This window comes from Cucurbita pepo, chromosome 1, assembly GCF_057944985.1.
Source record: "Cucurbita pepo subsp. pepo isolate OVF chromosome 1, ASM5794498v1, whole genome shotgun sequence".
NCBI lineage: Eukaryota > Viridiplantae > Streptophyta > Magnoliopsida > Cucurbitales > Cucurbitaceae > Cucurbita > Cucurbita pepo.
Window position 1 is genome coordinate 8520319 of NC_141798.1, and position 23318 is coordinate 8543636.

At 39.0% G+C, this 23318-nt stretch overlaps 2 protein-coding genes, 2 long non-coding RNA genes and 1 pseudogene across 9 annotated transcripts; 2 read left to right on the forward strand and 3 right to left on the reverse strand.

The window, feature by feature from the left end:
- Positions 1 to 1088: 1088 nt before the first annotated feature.
- Positions 1089 to 3407, reverse strand: LOC111809674 (ribose-phosphate pyrophosphokinase 3, chloroplastic-like; annotated as a pseudogene). Its single transcript, XR_015422779.1, has 3 exons — positions 3314 to 3407; positions 1861 to 2234; positions 1089 to 1477 (listed from the first exon to the last, which is right to left on the reverse strand). The product of XR_015422779.1 is annotated as a ribose-phosphate pyrophosphokinase 3, chloroplastic-like (transcript).
- LOC111808545 (glutamate--glyoxylate aminotransferase 2) lies at positions 3256 to 8471 on the forward strand. Of its 3 annotated transcripts, none has more exons than XM_023694610.2 (14): positions 3256 to 3454; positions 4198 to 4397; positions 5192 to 5257; positions 5376 to 5493; positions 6172 to 6253; positions 6352 to 6439; positions 6566 to 6724; positions 7038 to 7211; positions 7287 to 7418; positions 7516 to 7581; positions 7649 to 7713; positions 7793 to 7884; positions 7959 to 8115; positions 8196 to 8471. In XM_023694610.2, the coding sequence occupies exons 2-14, from the start codon at positions 4281 to 4283 to the stop codon at positions 8323 to 8325; spliced, it is 1446 nt and encodes a 481-aa protein (XP_023550378.1). In that variant the 5' UTR covers positions 3256 to 3454; positions 4198 to 4280; the 3' UTR covers positions 8326 to 8471. The 3 variants fall into 3 exon arrangements, with proteins under 3 accessions (XP_023550378.1, XP_023550386.1, XP_023550395.1); XM_023694618.2 differs by lacking the exon at positions 3256 to 3454 and adding an exon at positions 3488 to 3681; XM_023694627.2 differs by lacking the exon at positions 3256 to 3454 and adding an exon at positions 3732 to 3878.
- Positions 8472 to 8603: 132 nt separating this feature from the next.
- Positions 8604 to 22895, forward strand: LOC111809853 (protein DETOXIFICATION 31-like). Its single transcript, XM_087125535.1, has 10 exons — positions 8604 to 9004; positions 9100 to 9417; positions 9567 to 9790; positions 10534 to 10620; positions 11734 to 11790; positions 11872 to 11971; positions 20851 to 20989; positions 21068 to 21186; positions 22316 to 22402; positions 22478 to 22895. Exons 1-10 carry the CDS (start codon positions 8672 to 8674, stop codon positions 22532 to 22534), a joined length of 1521 nt encoding a protein of 506 aa, XP_086981661.1. The 5' UTR covers positions 8604 to 8671; the 3' UTR covers positions 22535 to 22895.
- LOC147793828 (uncharacterized) lies at positions 12090 to 13505 on the reverse strand. Of its 2 annotated transcripts, XR_015421682.1 has the most exons (4): positions 13445 to 13505; positions 13098 to 13236; positions 12936 to 13007; positions 12090 to 12239 (listed from the first exon to the last, which is right to left on the reverse strand). It is a non-coding gene; the product is annotated as an uncharacterized LOC147793828 (long non-coding RNA). The 2 variants fall into 2 exon arrangements; XR_015421680.1 differs by having other exon boundaries at positions 12090 to 13007.
- On the reverse strand, positions 18995 to 20410 carry LOC147793829 (uncharacterized). 2 transcript variants are annotated; one of them, XR_015421679.1, is made up of 4 exons: positions 20350 to 20410; positions 20003 to 20141; positions 19841 to 19912; positions 18995 to 19144 (listed from the first exon to the last, which is right to left on the reverse strand). It is a non-coding gene; the product is annotated as an uncharacterized LOC147793829 (long non-coding RNA). The 2 variants fall into 2 exon arrangements; XR_015421678.1 differs by having other exon boundaries at positions 18995 to 19912.
- Positions 22896 to 23318: the final 423 nt, after the last annotated feature.

Below are 23318 nucleotides of genomic sequence, written 5' to 3' on the forward strand. Positions count from 1 at the left end.
AAAGACCTTTCAACAAATGAATATTAGACATATAAATACAACAATAATAACTAAAATAATTCATTTTGAAAATAAAAAATATTTTCCCTCTACTCCAATAATAGTTTACTTTTGATTCTTAAATGTGAGAATTTTACACTTTTTCTCTTAAATTTTGGGTTTAATTTTGATTTGGTCACTAAATTTTAAAATTTTATATTTTTTCTCGAGTTTCAAGTAGTTTTGAGTTTAGTTTTAACATGTTTTAAGATTTTACATATTTATATTGCTTGCATTTTTATTTCTATGACGATAATTCTAGGAACGTTATGTCCTTCCTCCAGAAATAGACCCCAATCCCCAATAACAAAAGGATAACAGCAGAAATATAATAGACGTACCGTAGGAAAATGCTGCAGCTATTTATGAAGTCCTTGCCATACTCCATCGTCCGGAAAAGCCATTGCTATCGGGAAAGCAGCAAATTCTGTCACGTCAGAGAGAGATTACAAACTTAAATATGTTCGACAATTGCACTACAAAAGTCTAGATTAACCTTAGCTCACAATGCAATTTCGAGAGAAATATTCAAAAACAACTTTAGCAGTGCATATTAAAAATCAGCTTCTTGTAACCGGTGAAGCTTACCGCTAGCAAATATTGTCTTCTTTGAACTTTTTTCCTCGGACTTCTCCTTAAGGTTTTTGAAATGCGTCGGGTCTCACAATCCACTCTCTTTGGGGCCAGCGTCCTCGCTGGCACTCGTTCTTTTCTCCAATCAATGTAAAATCCTCAATCCACCTCTCTTCGGAGCCTATCGTCCTTGATGGCACACCGCCTCATATCTATCCCTTTGGGGCTCAACCTCCTGCTAGCACATCGCTCCATATTTAGTTCTAATATCATTTATAATCGTCGAAATCTACCGCTAACAGATATTGTCTCTTTCGGACTTTCCCTTCCCACAGTTACATCACATGCGGTGTTGATGAACACGAGAGCTTACATGGTCAGAATCTGGCAACTGTTGCACACTATTTTTTAGCAGGAATTCCACTAAAAAGGATGGTAAAGTATTGTCACCCAAGTAAAGCTTCTGCTACAAAAATAATAACAGCCACTGAAGAGGAGGAAAAACTCAAAAAAGTGAGGGATTCTAATAGGCAGAGCAAGTTATCTTCTAAAAAGTAAAGTTCTGCTTGTTAATGAATCTGCATCATGAATGTCAAAAGGTACACAGTTAGTCGGCCCTCCTCTCCAAATTCATATATATAATCGAGATCCGAGCAATAGTAAAAGCTTAGTCAAAATTTCCAGTTGGAAAGATGGAGAGAACAGGCGTCAATGAAGAGACGAACAATTTCAGCAGTGCATAAATAAGGGAGAGTTGCTCAAAGTTCACACAGGGGAACTTGAAGGATGCCAGAAAGGCAACATGTTGTTCACGAATTCCTTTAGCATTGGACATAATTATGTTCGTAATCCATCTTCAAACTTCCTAATATAAGAACTGTGCAAGCATTAATCCAAAGGACTTTTGATTTTGAATAAACTTCTGTGAAACTCGAACAGCTTATGTTTATCATGCTTAAATTAAAAAGGCAGAATACGCAATGTTGTTTCGCAGTGAAAAATGCTATAAACTTAAAAACATTGGAGAACTTTCAAAATCTCAACAATTCGACATTGCGATCAGGAACACAAATAACTTCACCGGGCTGAGCTACCCAGCAATACAATCTTAATCGTTCTTTCTGCGGGGACATTTTGAAGTCTCAAATGGAAACCATAAATTGAAAGCATATTAAAAAATTCTGTATCATAAATTGAAAGCATATTCCTACAGATTTCTTCTCCATATAGCTACATAATTGAACTAACCTCCATAAGCCATCACGTGGCTCAATTCCATCAGACTCAGCAGCAATTTTCTGCGAAGAATCTTCGTCTCGCCTAGCAGAACAAGAGGCAGATCTTCTTGGCGTCGCTTTTAGGCGTCAGTTCTACAGAGGCAGTAGTCGTCGGTATCGAGATCGAAGTAGAAGCAGATTTTTGAATTGAACAGAAAGAATCAGTCCCAGGAACGCTTTCAACAGTCCACTGAAAAGAATTCTCGATGTTCTTGATCTCGCACGCAAAGAACTTCAGGAGGACTGAACGGAGAAAGAAGTAGCGATTTGCCGTGATGTGACTCTCTCGATTGGCGCCAATTTTTGCTGCATTTGGATGGCTCTCTAACCGTGAGGTAAATGGAGCTGAGATGGATTATATTTACGCAATTCCACAGTAATATTTAAAAATAATAATAATTAATTAATTTTGAAGTCCTAATTTTAATATTTAAATTAAATGGTTAAAAGTTATATTTAAAATTTGAAATTTTTATAAATTATGTTAGGACGCATAATATATATTTATTAATGAAATATATCCCTTTATTAAGATTTTAAAAATATTTTTTTAATAAAAATTATATTAAAAAATAAAAACTTTGAGATACTTGTATTTTTTTTAATAATAAATTGGTATTTAAATAATAAATAATAAATAACAAATTCTTTCTTGGACTCACTACCTAACTCTCGGAAAAAAAAAAATGGATAATTTGGCTAGAATGAGAATGAAATAGGGGACACAGAAGCTTTGACCCGCCCCGTAAACATCTCTACTCTCTTTTACAATCGCATATTTCTTTACATCCTTAAACAATGACATTCTAACCTTCGAAAGTGGCACTAGAGAACTCTTGAGCAATTAGTTATTTTGCCTATGATCGGAATTAGAGTATTAGAGTGACAAATCTTACTTTTCCATTTTTATTCATAAACATATCATTTTATTTTAATTTTAATTTTAATTTTTAAAAATAAATATTTAAATGGTAATGCAAGTTTTTTCACGAACATCATATTTATCCATTATCCATTAATATATAGTTCAAAAATTATAAAGACAAAGATTTGAACATCAACATTAGAAAAAAAAATAATTTTTCAAAGATGAAATACCATTTTTTTTCATATTATATATATATATATATATTGTTCTTGGACATCACATCTCATGTCAACAGTGATGTAGTCAGGCAACATAACTGAAAATAAAGATATTTAAAGGGTGCATCTCATTTTGTCAGGTTGCTCAAGGGCTTAAATCACAATCAATTTTCTGCATTAAAAAAAACGCCGACCACTACTTGCCGATTGAGCCAAGGAAACACAGCCACCAAAATTCCGCAGCCTACAAAAAACTAGACGTTCTGTACAAAGCTGCGCCACATTTTAGTAGTTGCAAGAACTTTATCTAAATTTCAGTGGCTCTGATGCATCCTTACGTTCAATTTGGTTGCCACATAAGGCCCCCTTCCCAATATCCATCTTGCACTCAGACCCGGATCCGGACCCTGTGTCAGTACAACATCGCTGCATTCGCCCGCGATTTTCCCTCTCTTCTGCTGCGCTTCGCTCGAGCACAGGTCAGTTTGACTTCCCCTACGCCATACCGTATTGAACCCCCACCTACGATTTATCTAATCATTAATTCCCAAATTATGAGTTTTGGCTTCTATCGATTCATCATCCAGTTTTGTTTCTGCTCGTTGGGACTGTTCAATCAGGCTAATCAGCATTTGTTTCCCTCTTGTTGATTTGCGTTAATGATCCGTTTTTTTGAATGAATCCGCAATGTTGTAGTTAAACGCTGGTAGGTTTTGATCATTACTCAATGCCCTCTTCTTTTGTCTGTTCTATTTTAATTTCTCTTAATCTGCGGCTTGCTATCGGCCGATGGTGAGATCAAAATCATGCTATACTGTTTTGTCTGTTCGTGGATTTCTTCCTCGGTTATGTCGATGCCCTGTTCTTCGTTTGCGATACTTCAAAAATCAAGAGAGCTATAAGGTTTTTGGTTTGTTCTTTTATCTGACCCGATCGAGTCCTTTCATCACCCGCTCACATTTACGCATTGTGTTTATCTTCTGATATTGGAAAAATGGATGTTGTTTAAGCCTTCGATTGTGCAATTTTTTTGTTTTCTCCAGCCAAAAGAGCTTTATGGGGTTCGTCCATGGAAGTTTCTGCTGTTTTCTGTGGATTCATTTGCTTGAATCTCCACTAAACACAAAGCTATCAATAATCCCCTTGATGCATTGCATTAGATATTAAGTCGAGGAAGAACTTTCGTTATTAATCATCCCTGCATCTCTATTGTAAATTTCAGGTTCAGGGCAGATTCTTCTTAGCTTGGTAAATTCTAGGTTTGCTTGCCTGTATTCGAGTAATAGCTAAGTCAAGTACATCATTATGTCACGTAAGGCACTCGACTACGAGTCGATTAATGAAAACGTGAAAAAAGCTCAGTATGCTGTCAGAGGAGAACTATATCTGCGGGCTTCTGAGCTTCAGAATGAAGGGAAAAAGGTATAAAGTTTTCATTCAATCATATAGTTCCTCGAAAACTTCCTTCAGTTGTTTAGGAATTTGGTTAATTGTTTATGTGTTACCTTTGATCATTACTATGTCCTACTGTGATTTATTGCTTAGTTCTTGAATTAAACTTGCCATTTCCTTATCCCTTCTCGAAGTTTGGAGGATTTTGATCTTTGATCTCTTGTTATTGATGAATCATTGAGTTGAGACCGTTTGTGTAAGATCCCACATCATTTGGGGAGGAGAACGAAGCACTCTTTATAAGAGTGTTGAAACCTCTCCCTAGCAGACGCGTTTTAAAAACCTTGAAGGGAAGCCTAGAAGGGAAAGCTCAAAGAGAACAATATCTGCTAGTGGTAGGTTTGGACCGTTACATATGGTATCAGAGCCCGACACCGGATGATGTGTCAATGAGGAGGCTGAACCCCGAAGGGGGTGGACACGAGGCGGTGTGCCAACAAGGACGCGGCCCCAAAGGGGTGGATTGGGGGGTCCCACATCGATTGGAGAAGGGAGCGAGTTCCAGTGAGAACGCTGGGCCCGAAGGGGAGTGGATTGTCAGATCCCACATCGGTTGGGGAGGAGAATAAAACCCCTTTATAAGGGTGTAGAAACTTCTCCCTAGCAAACACGTTTTAAAAACCTTGAGGGGAAGCTCGAAAGAGAGTCTAAAGAGGACAATACCTATTAGTGGTAGACTTGGGCGGTTACTGTTTGAGGTTTGAGTTTGAACTTTTCCACTTATATTGCTCGTATATTGCTCGTAATTTCAAATGTTTGTGCAGATTATTTTCACAAATGTTGGGAATCCTCATGCTCTTGGACAGAAGCCATTGACTTTTCCACGACAGGTTTGTTACTACAGCCACTTTCATTTGTTGCTGTCGGATCTTTTTGTTCCTTTTGGGACTGAAGTCAACTCCTGTCGCTATGTCTGCATGAACACTGACTCTCTTTGTTCAACAACAGGTTGTCGCTCTTTGCCAAGCTCCCTTTCTCTTAGAAGATCCTAATGTGGGATTATTATTTCCTGCTGATGCTATTGCAAGAGCCAAACATTACCTCTCATTGACTCCCGGGGGCCTAGGTAATTTGTTAATTTGCTTGCACAAGTTAGAATGATTCAGGATTTAATCCTTGAGTGATCTTGCCGGCGTAAAGGGGTGTCATGAAATCGTAACAGTAAGGACACAGCTTCAGAATTCAGGACCACATTTGTCCTGTCCTGTTCTCACGTAACAACCTAAGCCTAAGCCCATCACTAGCAGATATTGTCCTTTTTAGACTTTCCCTTTCGGGCTTTCCTTCAAAGTTTTTAAAACGTATCTAATAGGGAGAGGTTTCCGTACCCTTAAAAGAATGTTTCGTTCTCCTCCCCAACCGATGTGAGATCTCACAATTCACCTCCCTGCAAGGCCCAGCATCCTCGCTGGTACTCGTTCCCTTCTCCAATCGATGTGGGATTCTCTAATCCACTCCCTTTCGCGGGGCCCAGCGTCTTTGCTGAAACACTGCCTCGTGTCCACCCCTTCAGGGCTCAACCTCTTCATGTCTGCTAGCAGTGGGCTTAGGCGGTTACATCTCATGTCCACTTTGTTTAAATTTTCTAAACTTGACAGCATCAATTACTCAATTTCCTTTTATTTTCTACTTGGAACTTGGAACTGCAACTGACTTAGAAAGCTTGGAATTAGTCTCATAGAAGTTCAGATCTTCAAGGAGATAATTCAATTGATCGTTTTTAATCCTTCGAAAATACTTGCAGGCGCGTACAGCGATTCCCGAGGAATTCCTGCAATTCGGAAGGAAGTAGCAGACTTTATAGGAAGGCGAGATGGCTATCCAAGGTGATAAAGATGATATCTCTATGAATTTCAATAAGCTTTATGTGTTTGAGATAGGTTGATGACCTTGAAATGCTGATTTTTAATTACTTGCATGGCAGCGATCCAGAACTCATATACCTCACTGATGGCGCTAGTAAAGGCGTAATGCAGATATTGAATACTATTATCCGTGGTGAAGGGGATGGGGTATTATTTCTTGACTGACCATGACCATTTGATTGCTTTTTCTTGCAAAATATGTCACTTGATGGCTTGTCTTCATTCTCTACACCCTCTGCTTGCACATTAAGTTTAAATTTAGTGTCTTATCAGATTCTGGTCCCGGTTCCACAATACCCTCTTTACTCGGCCACAATAGCACTGTTTGGGGGCTCTCTTGTTCCATACTACCTAGAAGAGACTGCAAATTGGGGTCTTGACATTAATGACCTTCGCCAGTCAGTTGCTCAGGCTCGCTCCAAAGGAATTAACGTTAGTGCATTTTCCATATTCATTTGTGAAAGTGAAATCCTGTATGGCATTGTTTCCATATCAAACATAGAAATTAAGAATATAAGTTTTAAAACTGAGATATCTTCGTGAGATCTCATATCGATCGGAGAGGAGAACTAAACATTCTTTATAAGAGTGTGGAAACCTCTCCCTAGCAGACGCGTTTTAAAAACCTCGAGCCACAATCTGAATGGATCTTGCATCCATAGCTCATTCACTTATTTGAGTGTTTCAAGTCTTTAGGCCAAAATCATGCCGATAGCTCATGTATTATATGCTGGTTTCTGGTTAGGTAAGAGCTATGGTGATCATAAATCCTGGCAACCCCACTGGTCAATGCCTTAGTGAAGCAAATCTGATAGAGATACTGAAATTTTGTTTCCAAGAAAACTTAGTCTTACTTGGAGATGAAGTTTATCAGCAAAATGTATACCAGGACGAACGCCCCTTCATTAGTTCTAGAAAGGTAAATGGTTATATTAGAGTCGCAACTTTCTTTTTTAGTTTCCAAATCCATACTCTAATCTGCTGCATCTCTCAGGTATTACTGGATATGGGTCCACCCATTAGTAAGGAGCTGCAGCTTATTTCGTTCCACACCGTGTCGAAAGGATACTGGGGAGAATGTGGACAACGGGGCGGATACTTCGAGATGACCAACATTCCTCCAAAGGTTTGATTACTTAATAATAAGATTACCATTCAATTTTATTAGTTTCCATCCAGCATTTTTGTGATACTCGTGTAACATTCGATCATCGATGCTGCAGACGGTCGATGAAATATATAAGATTGCTTCTATATCACTCAGCCCAAACGTTCCCGCTCAGATATTTGTGAGTTATATATTTTCTCTCTTAACCTTTATATCTGGCACGCCTGAATTTTGTCATGTATATGCAGATGGGGTTGATGGTCAACCCACCAAAGCCTGGTGATATTTCATATGACCAGTATATTAGGGAAAGGTATGGCTAGTCGTCTCGAATCCGTCTATCGTATAATCGTCCTGAAATAAACAGAACTTTATCATTTGTGGGATTGCAGCAAGGGGATCCTTGAATCACTGAGGAGAAGAGCACGAATAATGACCGATGGATTCAATAGCTGTAGAAACGTGATATGCAATTTCACAGAAGGTAAACTGTTTGGATTTTTACTGCAATTTCACTGAGGAGAAGAACACGAATAAGTACCAATCATTTGTTATCAGGTGCCATGTATTCTTTCCCACAAATACGCCTCCCGCCGAGAGCCATTGAGGCTGCCAAAAAGCTGGGGAAAATGCCTGATGTTTTCTACTGTCTCAAGCTCTTAGAAGCCACTGGAATCTCCACTGTTCCAGGCTCAGGTTTTGGGCAGAAAGAAGGGTAATAATCTATCATAATCTCTCTATTTGCAAGGTCTTCTTGTATCTTGGTCATTGGCGTTGGCTGATTTTTACTTGCAGGGTGTTCCATTTGAGGACAACCATCTTACCTGCCGAGGAAGACATGCCTGAAATCATGGCAAGCTTCAAGAAGTTCAATGATTCATTCATGGAGGAACATGAAGACCATAGGGGCTATTCAAGAATGTGATCGGGCCGCTTCCATGCGCCTGCGCCCATTTGAATTCACCTTATAATACCGTTCTATTACTGTAATGCCTTTGCTAGCAGACATATCTAACGTTAGTATGAGAACTTAATCATTCTATTGGATGTGATGATCATTAATGACTTAGTTAGTAACTTAATTTCTTAAGAAAACCATCGATTGATTCATTACTATGACAATTTATTTAAAATATATAAGTTAATTAAATATGTTTAAGCTCTAATGTCTGCGAGGGTACATTAGTAATTTTGCTAAATACCATAAATAAGATTAACACATTTTATTAGTTGTTAGTTTTGTTGCACAAATTTCCTAATCTCTTTGTCCAATGGCGGATCTTTCCCAGCCACTTCTTTCGCCGCGGAGAGACGAAAACAAACCGATCCACTCGCCGGAATCAGGCCGAAAAGAATCAAAGGCTGTTTTTGTTTCCGACGCCGATGACATACCTCCGATCAACAGCGCACGTGATTTCTACAGAGAGTTCTTTGTTGAATCAAAGAAGCTGTGGTATCTTGCAGCTCCGGCGGTGTTCACCTCCGTTTGCCAATACTCTTTCGGCGCCATCACTCAACTCTTCGCCGGTCAAGTCAGTTCCATCGCCCTCGCCGCCGTCTCTATCGAGAACTCCGTTATCGCCGGCTTTTCCTTCGGCGTCATGGCACGTACTCGGCAATTCATCGCAAATTGTTCATTATATATATATATATATAATGTATTTGTTTATTTATATGAATACAATTTTTTTAACTGCAGCTAGGAATGGGAAGCGCGTTGGAGACGCTATGCGGGCAGGCGTACGGGGCCGGGCAGCTGGATATGATGGGAGTGTACATGCAAAGATCGTGGGTCATCCTCCTTTCAACGGCCGTGATTCTAACTCCCGTTTACATATTTTCGGCGCCGCTTCTGAAGCTGATCGGACAAACGGCGGAGATATCGGAGGCGGCCGGAGTGCTGTCGATATGGATGATCCCTCAGCTTTATGCGTACGCGCTGAACTTTCCCGTCTCCAAATTTCTGCAGGCTCAGAGCAAAATGATGGCGATGTCAGTGATAGCAGCTGTGGCTTTGGTAAAGTTAACTTAGAATTCAAATGGTTTTTTTAATTTAATTTTTTTTTTATATATAATAAAAAAAAAATGAAAGTAATGCATATAAATTTAATTTTAAAAAATAAAATGGTTATAAAATTAATTTTGATTGATATTTTGAACATACAGGTACTGCACACGTTCTTTACTTGGCTGCTGATGCTGAAGTTGAAGTGGGGACTGGCGGGTGGTGCGGTGGTGCTGAACCTGTCGTGGTGGGTCATTGTGGTGGCTAAGATTGTTTACGCACTAAGTGGGAGCTGTGGGCGAGCCTGGTCCGGTTTCTCGTCCAAAGCCTTTCAGAATCTCTGGGGTTTTGTCAAACTATCTCTTGCTTCAGCTGTCATGCTCTGGTCAGTTTTATTATTATTATTATTATTATCTTCTTTTTTCTTGGTTTTAATAAGATTAATTATTCATTTTGACCATTATAATTTCACTTATTGTCATAATTTAGATTTAATCTTTATTATTTTTAAGAAGGTTGAATTTAATCTCTATTATTTAGTAAAGTTTCACATTGGTTACTAAGTAATTAAATGATATCTTTCTATTTAATCAGTTATTTATATTAGATCAAATTTAGAATTTAGAATTTATTTTATTAACTTGAAACTAAAATTAAAAAGTGAAATTAATAGATTAAATTTGTGAATAATTTTTTTGTTTAGTTAAAAATTATAGTGTGATAGATTTTTAATATTTTAATTAATTAAATTATATTTAAGTTGATAAGAGATTAGTTAATTAGAGTTACTTTTGTTACTAATTTAAATTTAGTGTATTAAAAAAGGGAAAGTTCAAATTGACTAGTCAACTTTTTTTTTAAAGTTGATATGCTTAATTTATTTTACTTGTTAGGCGCATTACTTATTTTCAATATTAATTATTTGAAAAATATGATTTGCAAATTAAATATTTACAATATGAAATGAGTTATTGATTTAAGTATATTTAAATTATTTTATCATGCATGCTACCCACATTAATTAGTTCAATATTTAATTAAATATGATTTACATTACAAATTAAATATACATATTATAAAAACGATACATTGAATAGACTTGTTATATTTTGAGTTATTATCGTGTAGTTTGGAGATATGGTATTATGTGGCTCTCATACTATTTGCGGGATATCTAAAGAATGCAGACGTTTCCATCGATGCCCTTTCTATATGGTACGTATTATGCATCAATTATTGCTTAGTAATTGAGTGACTAATTCATCAATTTTATTGGTAATAAAAGTTTAAAAAAAAAAAAAAAAAACATGATATCTACCGCTATTTATTTATTTATTTTTTTTTTTTTTTTTTGTCTCCAAATATATTATAAATTGAAAAATGAAATAAAAACTTCCCTATAATTGTCAATAAAGAATTAATCACGACCGCTGTTGTACAGGTTCAACTAATATCTATTATTTATTCAGTAAAACTGGGCTGAGTTGTCCAATTATACGGTATCACGTGTCATGTATTTTATAGATTTTTTCATTTTTTAATTTTCATTAATTTATTATTATTATTTTAATTTAAAGAATAATTTATTTATTTATTTTACAAAAATTTTTACCACATTAATTACATGACTTTTTTCTGTTTTTTTTTTTTTTTTTTTTTTTTTTTTTTTTTGTAAAAAAAAACAAACTTGTCTGCCATAGATGGTACAGTGATTGTGTGTTTTTTTTGGTTCATTCGTTGAATTGAACCAAAATTTTTGTAAGATATCTATTTTTTCATATTTTTATATTTCTAAAAAGTAACTTTTGAATAACCCTAATAGTAACATTGAAATTGTTAGATGAACACGACTCTTTACAATGATATGATATTATCCACTTTAAGCATAAGCTCTCATGATTTTGTTTTGGGCTTCCCAAAAAGCCTCGTAACAAAAAGAGTCGTGTTTATCTAACATAGTATCAGAGTCATGCCCTAAACTGAGTCATGCCATTAGATTGGTAAATTCTCAAATGTCGAACAAAAGACTCCAAAAGAAAAGGAGTCAAGTCTCCTCGAAGGCATAGTGAAAAATGACTAAGACTCCAAAAGAAAAAGGAGTCGAGCGTCAACTAAGGGGAGGCTACTTTGTTCGAGGGGAGGTGTTGGATGATGAAAGTTCCACATCCACTAATTTAGGGAATGATCATTGGTTTATCAAAGAATACTCTCTCTATTGTTATGAGACCTTTTGAGAAAGCTCAAAGCAGAGATAGGAGAGCTTATGACAATATCAACCATTGTAGAGAGTGTGTTCATCTAATAGAAATTGTGTTTAATTTGGTGCAGCGTGAACATCTTAGGATGGACGGTGATGATCTCCTTTGGAATAAATGCAGCCATAAGGTACATACGTAAATTAAATAATTGAATAATTGCATTTTGATGCAAAGAATTTAAGGGTTTAAGAGTCGAAAATGTGTGCAGCGTTCGAGTGTCGAATGAATTGGGCGCAGCACATCCAAGAACAGCAAGATTTTCGGTGGTAGTAGCTGTAATATCGTCGTTAGTTCTTGGTCTGATTCTGGTGGTGTAACACCCCGCTCATCGTCAACGCGATTCACAGGAGTTACTACTGACCTCGATAATAAACTCCGACAACCAATGATAAATTTCAAAAAAAATATTTCCAAAAACATCTAGTAAAACATTTAAAACGAGTGCTATTTAAACTTAAAACAACCGAAGTAGATTCTCGACAACGAAACCATAATTACATAAACAGACCCAGACATGGATTCCCAGTAGTCTCTAGCCCGCTGGTCTCGTCCTCGGTTGGCCTGCATCATCTAAATCTGGAAAGAAAAGTTATAATAATTTTGATGAGTAATTAGATTACTCAGTAAGTAGCTAACTTATCATTCACGGGTTCATAACTAATCTTTCCAGGTGTTTTTAAGCTTTATTCATCACTGACTCCTAGTTCTCTTACTAGGGTCATCTGTTCGTTAATGAGGTATCTCAGCTACCTCCAGCTAGGTTACTGACTCTCCTTCGATATGCTTATCTAGAATTTTCGGACTCGTATGTAAGACTCGCTCTCGGTCAAATACGGCCCGTCTACTAATTGCTCTGGCGGCCTGTTTATCTCATATACCAACGGTCAGGAGTACTCATGCTCCCTGACTTAGCACACAGCGCGTTGGCCAGGAACTCCGCGGGAATTAGTAGACTATCATACTCATATAAATAAGCCATAGCTCAACAACCAATAAGCATATCTAGAGTCATAACCTTTCCATTAACATGCATAACATACTCACAGTTACTGTTACTGCATGCTTTCATACATGTATCATGTTCAACACATAGAACATTCTGACAATCATTTATATCATGCTTACATCACAGGCAAGCAGTCACAATATACAATAAACACTCAATATCATCAAAGCTCATCATAACATATTAAGCTCTTAATCAGGTAAACAACATACTCACATGTTGTAAAACAAGTTAAGAACTAGTTCAAAGGTCGATACGCTACTTACTTGGTTTCGAACTCCTTTTCCTCCTTGAATGTACGTTTAATAGTATTTCAACACAATTCCTTCCTATCAGACCTATATTTATCAATTTCAACATAAGTATAGACCAATTTTGATAGGACAGGTCAAAAGGAGTCGAACGGGACAAACCGGAAGCCAAAATACCTGCTCACGCGCCCTCACGCGCCAAGACAAGGTCGGGGTTCGTTTCTCACGCGCCTGATCCGCGCGCAATCGCACTTCCACTCGCGGCCTCCCACGCGCCTCGCGTGTCCTTCACGCGCTCGTCTTCAACCTCTCCTCCCTGCCATTTTTCCCAATCTTTTCATTTAATACCCGTTGTGTCCCGAAGCAAAAATTTCATCTCTACCGCTCGAATTTCGTTCTGATTTCTTCTACAACATTATAGATCTTCTAACTACGGTTCTAACAAGCCTTATTTCATAACTTATTATGCAATATGAATCAAGATATCGAGATTTAAAGGTTCGGTGATATGGGTTTTTCGTTACCTTCGAATCACCGTCCGATTCAGCTCGTGGCCGTATCCCCCTTCCTCAAATGATTCCTCAGAAACAACCCCTCTTCCTTTACCCTCGATTGATGTCCAATTTTAAGCAACCAAAACTCGAATTCTCAAAAATTTCCTCCTCTGTTTTCTGGGTTTTTCGCTAATCACTCTTCTTCGTTTTTCTTCCTTTTTAAAACCTAATCAAGGCCCTAATACGCCTCCATACCCTCTAACAATCCACTCATCCATCCCATGCCTCCAGCCTACGCGTCCGCCGCCCCTCATCCCCCTTTACAGCAGCTGCTTGACGCAGCTGCTTCGTTTCGATTTTTTTTTTTTTTTTTTTCTTTTTTTTTTTTTCTTTTTTTTTTTTTTCTTTTGTTTAAATTATTATTATTATTATTATTTTTTTTTTTTTATAATAATAATTATTATTATTATCATCATCATCATCAAACACACAACAAATAAATACATATTATCATTATTTTAGGTTGTTACAATTCTACCCTCCTTTTAAGAACTTTCGTCCTCGAAAGTTTCCAACTCCCTAAACAAGTATGGATACTCTCGTTTAAACTCCTCTTCTCTTTCCCAAGTAGCTTCACTAGCTTGCTGATTCTTCCATAAAACTTTAACAAAGGGAATATCTCTGCTACGCAAAGATCTCACTTCCCGTGCTAAAATTTTCATGGGCTGTTCTTCGTAGCTTAAGTCCTCCTTTAACTCCAAGTCTTCATAATGAAGAATATGCATAGGGTCTGCAACATACCTCCTCAGCATCGAAACATGAAAAACATTATGTACAGCATCCAACGCTGGTGGTAATGTCAATCTATAGGCTACTGGGCCAACTCTTTCGAGAATCTCAAAAGGTCCAATAAAACGTGGACTAAGCTTCCCCTTTCTACCAAATCGCAAAACACCACGAACTGGTGCAATCTTCAGGAACACATGATCCCCTACCTCAAACTCTAGGTCCTTCCTTCTAATATCTGCATAACTCTTCTGACGACTTTGGGCGGTCAAAATTCTCTTCTTAATCTTCTGAATCGCCTCATTGGTCGTTCGTAGCAAATCTGGACCTAATAACGGTTTGCTACCTACCTCCTCCCAATATATTGGAGTTCGACACCTCCGTCCATAAAGTGCTTCAAAAGGAGCCATCTGGATAGTTGACTGATAACTATTATTATAGGCAAATTCCACCAAATATAGGTAGGTGTCCCAATTGCCAGCAAAATCAAGTACACATGCACGCAACATGTCCTCGAGAATTTGATTTAATCTCTCTGTCTGTCCATCTGTCTGAGGATGGAACGCTGTACTAAACTTCAGTTGTGTACCAAGGGCTTCCTGAAGACTCTTCCAGAATCGAGAAGTAAACCGCGTATCCCTATCTGACACAACAGAAACTGGTACACCATGCAACCTTACAATCTCCTTTAAATACAATTGTGCCCACTTGTCAACCGAATATGTAGACTTACCCGGTATAAAGTGGGCTGTCTTAGTTAATCTATCCACAATGACCCATATCACTGTAAACCCTAACTGGGTTTTAGGTAGTCCTGTAATGAAATCCATAGTCACTTCTTCCCACTTCCACTGAGGCACATTTAAAGGTTGCAATAATCCAGCTGGTTTCTGTCTAGGTGCCTTAACTTGTTGACAAGTTAAACACCTACTCACACATTCAGCAACATCTTTCTTCATCCCAGGCCACCAAAAGCATGTTTTCAAATCCTGATACATCTTTGTGGCACCTGGATGCACCGTATAGGGCGACTCATGCGCCTCAGATAGAATCTTCCTCTTGATCTCTACATCATTTGGCACACAAGTTCGGTTCTGCCACTTCAAACATCCATCACCCGTTATCCAGAAATCCTTGATTTGTTCAGTTTCAAGTTGCCTCACAACTTTTGAAAAATAAGGGTCCCTTTGCTGACCCCGAATAATTTGTTCCTGCAACGTCGGACAAATAGTCATAAGAGCTAGCTGAGCTGCCGCTCTCCTGACCAAGACAGCTATCTGGGCTCGTTCAAACTCCATCTGAATGTTGTGTTGTCTCGTTAGCATTGGAGATGAGTGAGCTGTCTTACGACTCAAGGCATCAGCTACCACATTAGCTTTACCAGGATGATGTAGGATCTCTACATCATAATCTTTTACCAACTCCAACCACCGACGTTGCCTCATGTTGAGCTCTTTCTGGGTGAACAGATATTTAAGACTCTTATGATCCGTATATACTTGTATCCTCTCACCGTACAGATAATGTCTCCATATCTTCAGAGCAAACACCACAGCAGCTAATTCTAAATCATGAGTTGGGTAATTGCGTTCATAATCCTTTAATTGCCGAGAGGCATAAGCAATAACTTTCCCGTTTTGCATAAGTACGCACCCCAACCCATGCTTAGAGGCATCACTATAAATTACTAGGTTTCCAGTACCGTCAGGTACAATAAGCACTGGGGCTGACGCTAATCTTTCCTTGAGTTCCTGAAAACTACTTTCACAAGCTCGACTCCAATCAAATTTCTTCCCTTTTCGGGTTAACTGAGTCAGTGGTGCGGCAATCCTTGCAAAGTCTTTAATAAAGCGCCTGTAATATCCGGCTAAACCCAGGAAACTTCTCACCTCAGTAACTGTAGTTGGTCGAACCCAACCTATAACTGCCTCCACCTTTGCTGGATCAACAGTTATACCATCCTTGGATACCACATGACCAAGGAATACTACCTTTTGAAGCCAAAACTCACATTTTGAGAACTTGGCATATAATCTTTGTTTACGCAGAACCAACAAAACTTTCCTCAAATGTTCTGTATGTTCATCGTTTGTCTTGGAATAAACCAAGATATCATCAATGAACACAATGACAAAAGAATCCAGAAAATCCTGGAATACCCGATTCATCAGCTCCATAAACACTGCAGGGGCATTAGTCAAGCCAAAAGACATCACGACAAACTCATAATGCCCATACCGAGTACGAAAAGCTGTCTTCGGTATGTCATCTTCTTTGACTCTTATCTGGTGATAACCAGAACGAAGATCAATCTTCGAAAATACCGCTGCCCCTTGAAGCTGGTCAAACAAGTCATCAATTCGCGGCAAAGGATACTTATTTTTAATGGTCACCTTATTCAGCTCCCTATAGTCAATACAGAGACGGAGTGTGCCGTCCTTCTTTTTCACAAACAACACTGGAGCTCCCCATGGTGACACACTAGGTCGTATGAATCCCTGGTTCAACAATTCCTGTAATTGCAACTTCAACTCTTTCAATTCCGCGGGAGCCATCCTATAAGGAGCTTTAGAGATAGGTGTTGTCCTTGGTTCTAGTTCAATACCAAAGTTGACTTCCCGCTCTGGTGGTAAACCAGGTAATTTATCAGGGAAAACATCCAGGAATTCATTCACTACAGGTACAGTTGATACATCTGTATCCACTCGTCCCACTTCTACCACACTAGCCAGGAATGCCACAGCACCGTGACCAATTAACTTCCTAGCCTTCAAAGCAGTAATTGTCTTGGGAACACTTCCCAGCTTCGTACCCTGAAACCGGAAGCTCTTTCCCATCGAGGGGTGAAAAACTATCTCCTTCTTATAACAATCGATACTGGCATGATGAGCAGACAACCAATCCATGCCCAAAATAATATCGTAATCATACATATCTAGCACCATTAACAACACGTCTAATGGTTGGCCGGATACTTCTACTTTATTCAGTTTCACCTTTTCACGGGTCATCAATATGACTCCTGAAGGTGTAGAAACTAGAATCTCATAACCTAAAGGCTCTACTTCAAGTCGGGCTTGACAGACAAACGATAATGATATAAAAGAATGCGTCGAGCCAGAATCGAATACAGTATAAGCAAAATAGCCAGATATGGGTAAAGTACCTGTCACCACAGTGCTGGCATCCCCCGCTGCCTTGCTTGTCGTGGCAAAGGCTTTACCTCGAGCCTGAGGATGTCCCCCGGCACTCAACTGACCCCCTCCTCCACCTGGAGCAGATCGCTCGGGGCGCATCATATTAGGGTTTTTTGCACTACGACATACTCTGGCGAGATGACCAGTCTTGCCGCAGTTATAACATATCTTGTCTGCAGCATTACAAGATCCCGCATGAGTTAACCCACACTTACTACAACCTGCCCTCCCTTCACCTGAATAAGGCCGACGATCAACTCGTTGTGGTACCGTCTGCTGTTGCGAACCCGTGGATATTTGAATAAATTTTCGTTTACCACTTGGTCGTACCTGACTGCTAGAACCCTGATTATTCCTCGGGGTGCTAGCATCTAATTTCACTGCAGCATTATAAGCCGTAACAAAATCTTGAGAAGCATGGGCAGACACGGATCCTTGTATCTCTTGTCTCAAACCCTGAATAAAGAGATCCGTCTTCTCTTCCTCAGTAGTAACCATAAGAGGAACAAATCTGGATAATCGTGTGAATTCCGCCTCATACTCCTCTACTGACCTATCACCCTGTTCCAATTGCATAAATGCTTTTCGGTTTCGCAATCTCGCTAGAGCAGGATAGTATTTCTCACAAAACTCATGTCTGAAGGCCGCCCATGTGATTGGGGCCCCACCAGCCTCCATCTTCGGCTTCTTTGATTTCCACCAAAAATGGGCTGGTCCCTCCAACAAATATGTAGCACACAACACCTTATGATTCTCTGGGCAGTTGTAGAATGTAAACTTTGTTTCAATACATTCCAACCACCATTCAGCTGCCTCAGGATCAGTCCCTTTTCCTCCAAAAGTTGGCGGGGCAAGTTTCATGAAATCTCGTATGTACTCACTCTCCTCTGTCATACATCGTCGGCCATAAGTTACTACCCGCGATGGTGCCTCTGTCACCACAGCTGTACCAGGTAGCTCTGTCAACCGTGTTGGAGGTATTACTGTCTGAACACCTACTCCTGGTGCTTCAGACACTAATGTCGTCTGGCCCGATACAGGAGCTGTTGGAGCCGCCTGGCTTCCAAGACCAGCAAGGGCTGCCTGTACCGCTTGGTCCACCCGGCTCTGCACCGCCTGACCTACTTGACTCTCAATCAATGATTGTAATGCCTCCAAAGTAATCACAACAGTCGGCTGATCTCTAGATGCCGACTGAGCAGCAGGCTCCGGAATCGCCTCTGCTGGAGCAGTTCCCTCTACAGGCTGCCCCTCATTTCCCAAGTCCACATTGGACGTACCAGGGTCTAAATTCTTAAATACGACCATATCTGTCACATACATAATTAAGTGGTCATCATCAATTCTTTTAAACTTTTGATACAATTTAATCATACATCACTTACCTAACCGAGGCGAGATACCGCTGAGCTGGACTAAAGGAATCCATACTGTCTATTCTAGACTGTCTACAGAACCTATAACCTAGGCTCTGATACCAACTTGTAACACCCCGCTCATCGTCAACGCGATTCACAGGAGTTACTACTGACCTCGATAATAAACTCCGACAACCAATGATAAATTTCAAAAAAAATATTTCCAAAAACATCTAGTAAAACATTTAAAACGAGTGCTATTTAAACTTAAAACAACCGAAGTAGATTCTCGACAACGAAACCATAATTACATAAACAGACCCAGACATGGATTCCCAGTAGTCTCTAGCCCGCTGGTCTCGTCCTCGGTTGGCCTGCATCATCTAAATCTGGAAAGAAAAGTTATAATAATTTTGATGAGTAATTAGATTACTCAGTAAGTAGCTAACTTATCATTCACGGGTTCATAACTAATCTTTCCAGGTGTTTTTAAGCTTTATTCATCACTGACTCCTAGTTCTCTTACTAGGGTCATCTGTTCGTTAATGAGGTATCTCAGCTACCTCCAGCTAGGTTACTGACTCTCCTTCGATATGCTTATCTAGAATTTTCGGACTCGTATGTAAGACTCGCTCTCGGTCAAATACGGCCCGTCTACTAATTGCTCTGGCGGCCTGTTTATCTCATATACCAACGGTCAGGAGTACTCATGCTCCCTGACTTAGCACACAGCGCGTTGGCCAGGAACTCCGCGGGAATTAGTAGACTATCATACTCATATAAATAAGCCATAGCTCAACAACCAATAAGCATATCTAGAGTCATAACCTTTCCATTAACATGCATAACATACTCACAGTTACTGTTACTGCATGCTTTCATACATGTATCATGTTCAACACATAGAACATTCTGACAATCATTTATATCATGCTTACATCACAGGCAAGCAGTCACAATATACAATAAACACTCAATATCATCAAAGCTCATCATAACATATTAAGCTCTTAATCAGGTAAACAACATACTCACATGTTGTAAAACAAGTTAAGAACTAGTTCAAAGGTCGATACGCTACTTACTTGGTTTCGAACTCCTTTTCCTCCTTGAATGTACGTTTAATAGTATTTCAACACAATTCCTTCCTATCAGACCTATATTTATCAATTTCAACATAAGTATAGACCAATTTTGATAGGACAGGTCAAAAGGAGTCGAACGGGACAAACCGGAAGCCAAAATACCTGCTCACGCGCCCTCACGCGCCAAGACAAGGTCGGGGTTCGTTTCTCACGCGCCTGATCCGCGCGCAATCGCACTTCCACTCGCGGCCTCCCACGCGCCTCGCGTGTCCTTCACGCGCTCGTCTTCAACCTCTCCTCCCTGCCATTTTTCCCAATCTTTTCATTTAATACCCGTTGTGTCCCGAAGCAAAAATTTCATCTCTACCGCTCGAATTTCGTTCTGATTTCTTCTACAACATTATAGATCTTCTAACTACGGTTCTAACAAGCCTTATTTCATAACTTATTATGCAATATGAATCAAGATATCGAGATTTAAAGGTTCGGTGATATGGGTTTTTCGTTACCTTCGAATCACCGTCCGATTCAGCTCGTGGCCGTATCCCCCTTCCTCAAATGATTCCTCAGAAACAACCCCTCTTCCTTTACCCTCGATTGATGTCCAATTTTAAGCAACCAAAACTCGAATTCTCAAAAATTTCCTCCTCTGTTTTCTGGGTTTTTCGCTAATCACTCTTCTTCGTTTTTCTTCCTTTTTAAAACCTAATCAAGGCCCTAATACGCCTCCATACCCTCTAACAATCCACTCATCCATCCCATGCCTCCAGCCTACGCGTCCGCCGCCCCTCATCCCCCTTTACAGCAGCTGCTTGACGCAGCTGCTTCGTTTCGATTTTTTTTTTTTTTTTCTTTTTTTTTTTTTCTTTTTTTTTTTTTTTCTTTTGTTTAAATTATTATTATTATTATTATTTTTTTTTTTTTTATAATAATAATTATTATTATTATCATCATCATCATCAAACACACAACAAATAAATACATATTATCATTATTTTAGGTTGTTACAGGTGGCTATTCTGATTATCACCAAGAACAGTTATCCATTCTTATTTACGAACGATTCAGCTGTGAGACACATTGTGAAGAACCTTACTCCTTTGCTTGGTTTCTGCATCATCATCAACAATGTGCAGCCTGTTTTATCCGGTATTGCTTCTATTTTTATTCGTGATTAAGTGTAGATGATTTGAATTAGTATGTGTTTATGGTGGAAATTAAGTGCAGGAGTGGCCGTTGGAGCTGGGTGGCAAGCTGTCGTGGCCTATGTGAATGCCGGCTGTTATTATGCATTTGGTGTCCCTTTGGGACTCCTAATGGGCTTCCTGCTTGATTGGGGTGTTACGGTACGTCCCTCTATGCCTCCTTTTTCAATTCTAAACTTTATTAAACCTACGAAAAATTAATAATTATTGGTTAAGATATAAATTCGAAGTTGTGATGTCCGGCAATGGTTGAAGAGGAGAACAAAACACCCTGTATAAGGGTATGGAAACCTTCCCCTAACGGACGGTTTTGAAGCCTTGAGGGGAAGCCCAAAAGGGAAAGCCCAAATAAGACAATATGTTCTAGCGGTGGCTCTGGGTGAAGACAATATGTTCTAGCGGTGGCTCTGGGTCGTTACAAATAGTATTAGAGCCAGACAGGGGATGATGTGGTGGCTCTGGGTCGTTACAAATAGTATTAGAGCCAGACAGGGGATGATGTGTCATTCTTCTCGCTGTTCCCCGAAGGGGGGTAGACACAAGGCGGTGTGCCAGTTAGGATGCTGGCCCCAAAGGGGGTGGATTGTGATGTCCCGCATTGGTTGGGGAGGAGAACTGTAACACCCCAGATCCACCACTAGCATATATTGTCCTCTTTGGGCTTTCCCTTTCGAATTTTCCCTCAAGGCTTTAAAACGAGTCTGGTAAGGGAAGTTTTCCACACCCTTATAAGTGGTGATTTGTTCTCCTCCCAACCAATGTGGGACATCACAATCCACCCCCCTTCGGGGCCAGCGTCCTCGCTGGCACTCTATCCTTCCTCCAATCGATGTGGGACCACCCCCCTTCAGGGCCCAGCGTCCTTACTGGCACACCGTCTCATGTCTACCTCCCTTCAGGGAACAGCGAGAAGGCTGTCACATTGTCCGATGTCTGGCTCTGATACCATTTGTAACATCCCATATCCACCGCCAGCCAATATTGTCCTCTTTGAGTTTTCCCTTTCGAATTTTTTCTAAGACTTTAAAACGCGTTTTGCAGGGGAAGGTTTCCACACCCTTATAAGTGGTGGTTTGTTCTCCTCCCCAACCAATATGAGACATCACAAGAACCAAACACCCTCTATAAAGGTGTGTAAACCTTCCACTAGCAAACACATTTTTTTTAAGGAAGGGCCCAAAGAAGATATCGGCTAGAGTTGGATCTGTGTCTTTCTTACCACGTCTCTATTTTTTAGTGATTGAATTAAAAAATATGATGTGTTAAAAAGGGAATATGGTTTGGGATGATTGGCGGAACCATATTACAGACTAGCATTTTGACATGGATGGTTCGTAGAACCAACTGGAACACAGAGGTGAGTTTGTGTAATTATTTTTTGAGTTTTGTTTTTTTATGAATAATAACCAAAATTGGAATGATGAAAATGCAGGCGTCTGTGGCTGAGGATAGAATAACAAAATGGGGAGGACCCTCTATTTCCTCGTAGAATCACTTCTAAAGCCAAAAATGACACAAATTAAGAGTTTGTGGGCGTGAGATTTAAACATATAACGTGATGGAGAATACAATTTTTATGTTAATTGAGTTGATGTTGTTTTTCCATTCTCTATGAAAACAAATAAATCTTTTTTAGGAGATAGAATTGAAATGAGATTATATAATAAGTTAATAATTTATTTTTAATAAGATTTATGACCGTGTTATAGGGGTGTACATTCAACCCGACAACCCGGACCAACCCAACTCGAACTATAAGAGTTGGGTTGGGTTGGATTAGTATTTCGACTAGGGTTGGTTTCATTTTTTCTTAACTCGAACTGAATTGGTTCAGTTTCGAGTTCGTAGGACAAAACCTTCGAATTGATTCGAGCCAAATAAAAATATATTAAGAATCTCTCCATATGAATGTTGGGAGTTTGGCAAGTCTAAAGGAGACCGCAGTCAAATACTTGTTTCATTTGATTTTTCTAATAGTTTAAGACGGTAGATGTGTTATATACCATAAGTAAGTATATTTCAATTAAAATATATTTACATATTTTTTTTTTTTTACTATACACCATACCTTTAAATTAATCATTTTAATTGTTTATTTAATTTTATAATGTATTCTTATATTTTTTTTTTTGTTACGTATTTAGTTGTCTACAATATTAATTTTGTTAATATGTTACCATTTTCGCACAATATTTTTTATTGATTTTTTTATAATAATTATAGATTGATTTGTGTTTGCTAGCGAACTTCTAATATATTGTATGTATAATTAT

Excerpts from the sequence above, each read along its gene's own strand:
- LOC111808545 (XM_023694610.2), top strand. The coding sequence starts at position 4,281 with ATGTCACGTAAGGCACTCGACTACGAGTCGATTAATGAAAACGTGAAA. Across the intron at positions 6,254-6,351 it reads AGGCGAGATGGCTATCCAAG|CGATCCAGAACTCATATACC; the intron begins GTGATAAAGATG and ends CTTGCATGGCAG. Across the intron at positions 7,714-7,792 it reads GACCAGTATATTAGGGAAAG|CAAGGGGATCCTTGAATCAC; the intron begins GTATGGCTAGTC and ends GTGGGATTGCAG.
- LOC111809853 (XM_087125535.1), top strand. The coding sequence starts at position 8,672 with ATGGCGGATCTTTCCCAGCCACTTCTTTCGCCGCGGAGAGACGAAAAC. Across the intron at positions 9,005-9,099 it reads GCTTTTCCTTCGGCGTCATG|CTAGGAATGGGAAGCGCGTT; the intron begins GCACGTACTCGG and ends TTTTAACTGCAG. Across the intron at positions 22,403-22,477 it reads GAACCAACTGGAACACAGAG|GCGTCTGTGGCTGAGGATAG; the intron begins GTGAGTTTGTGT and ends ATGAAAATGCAG.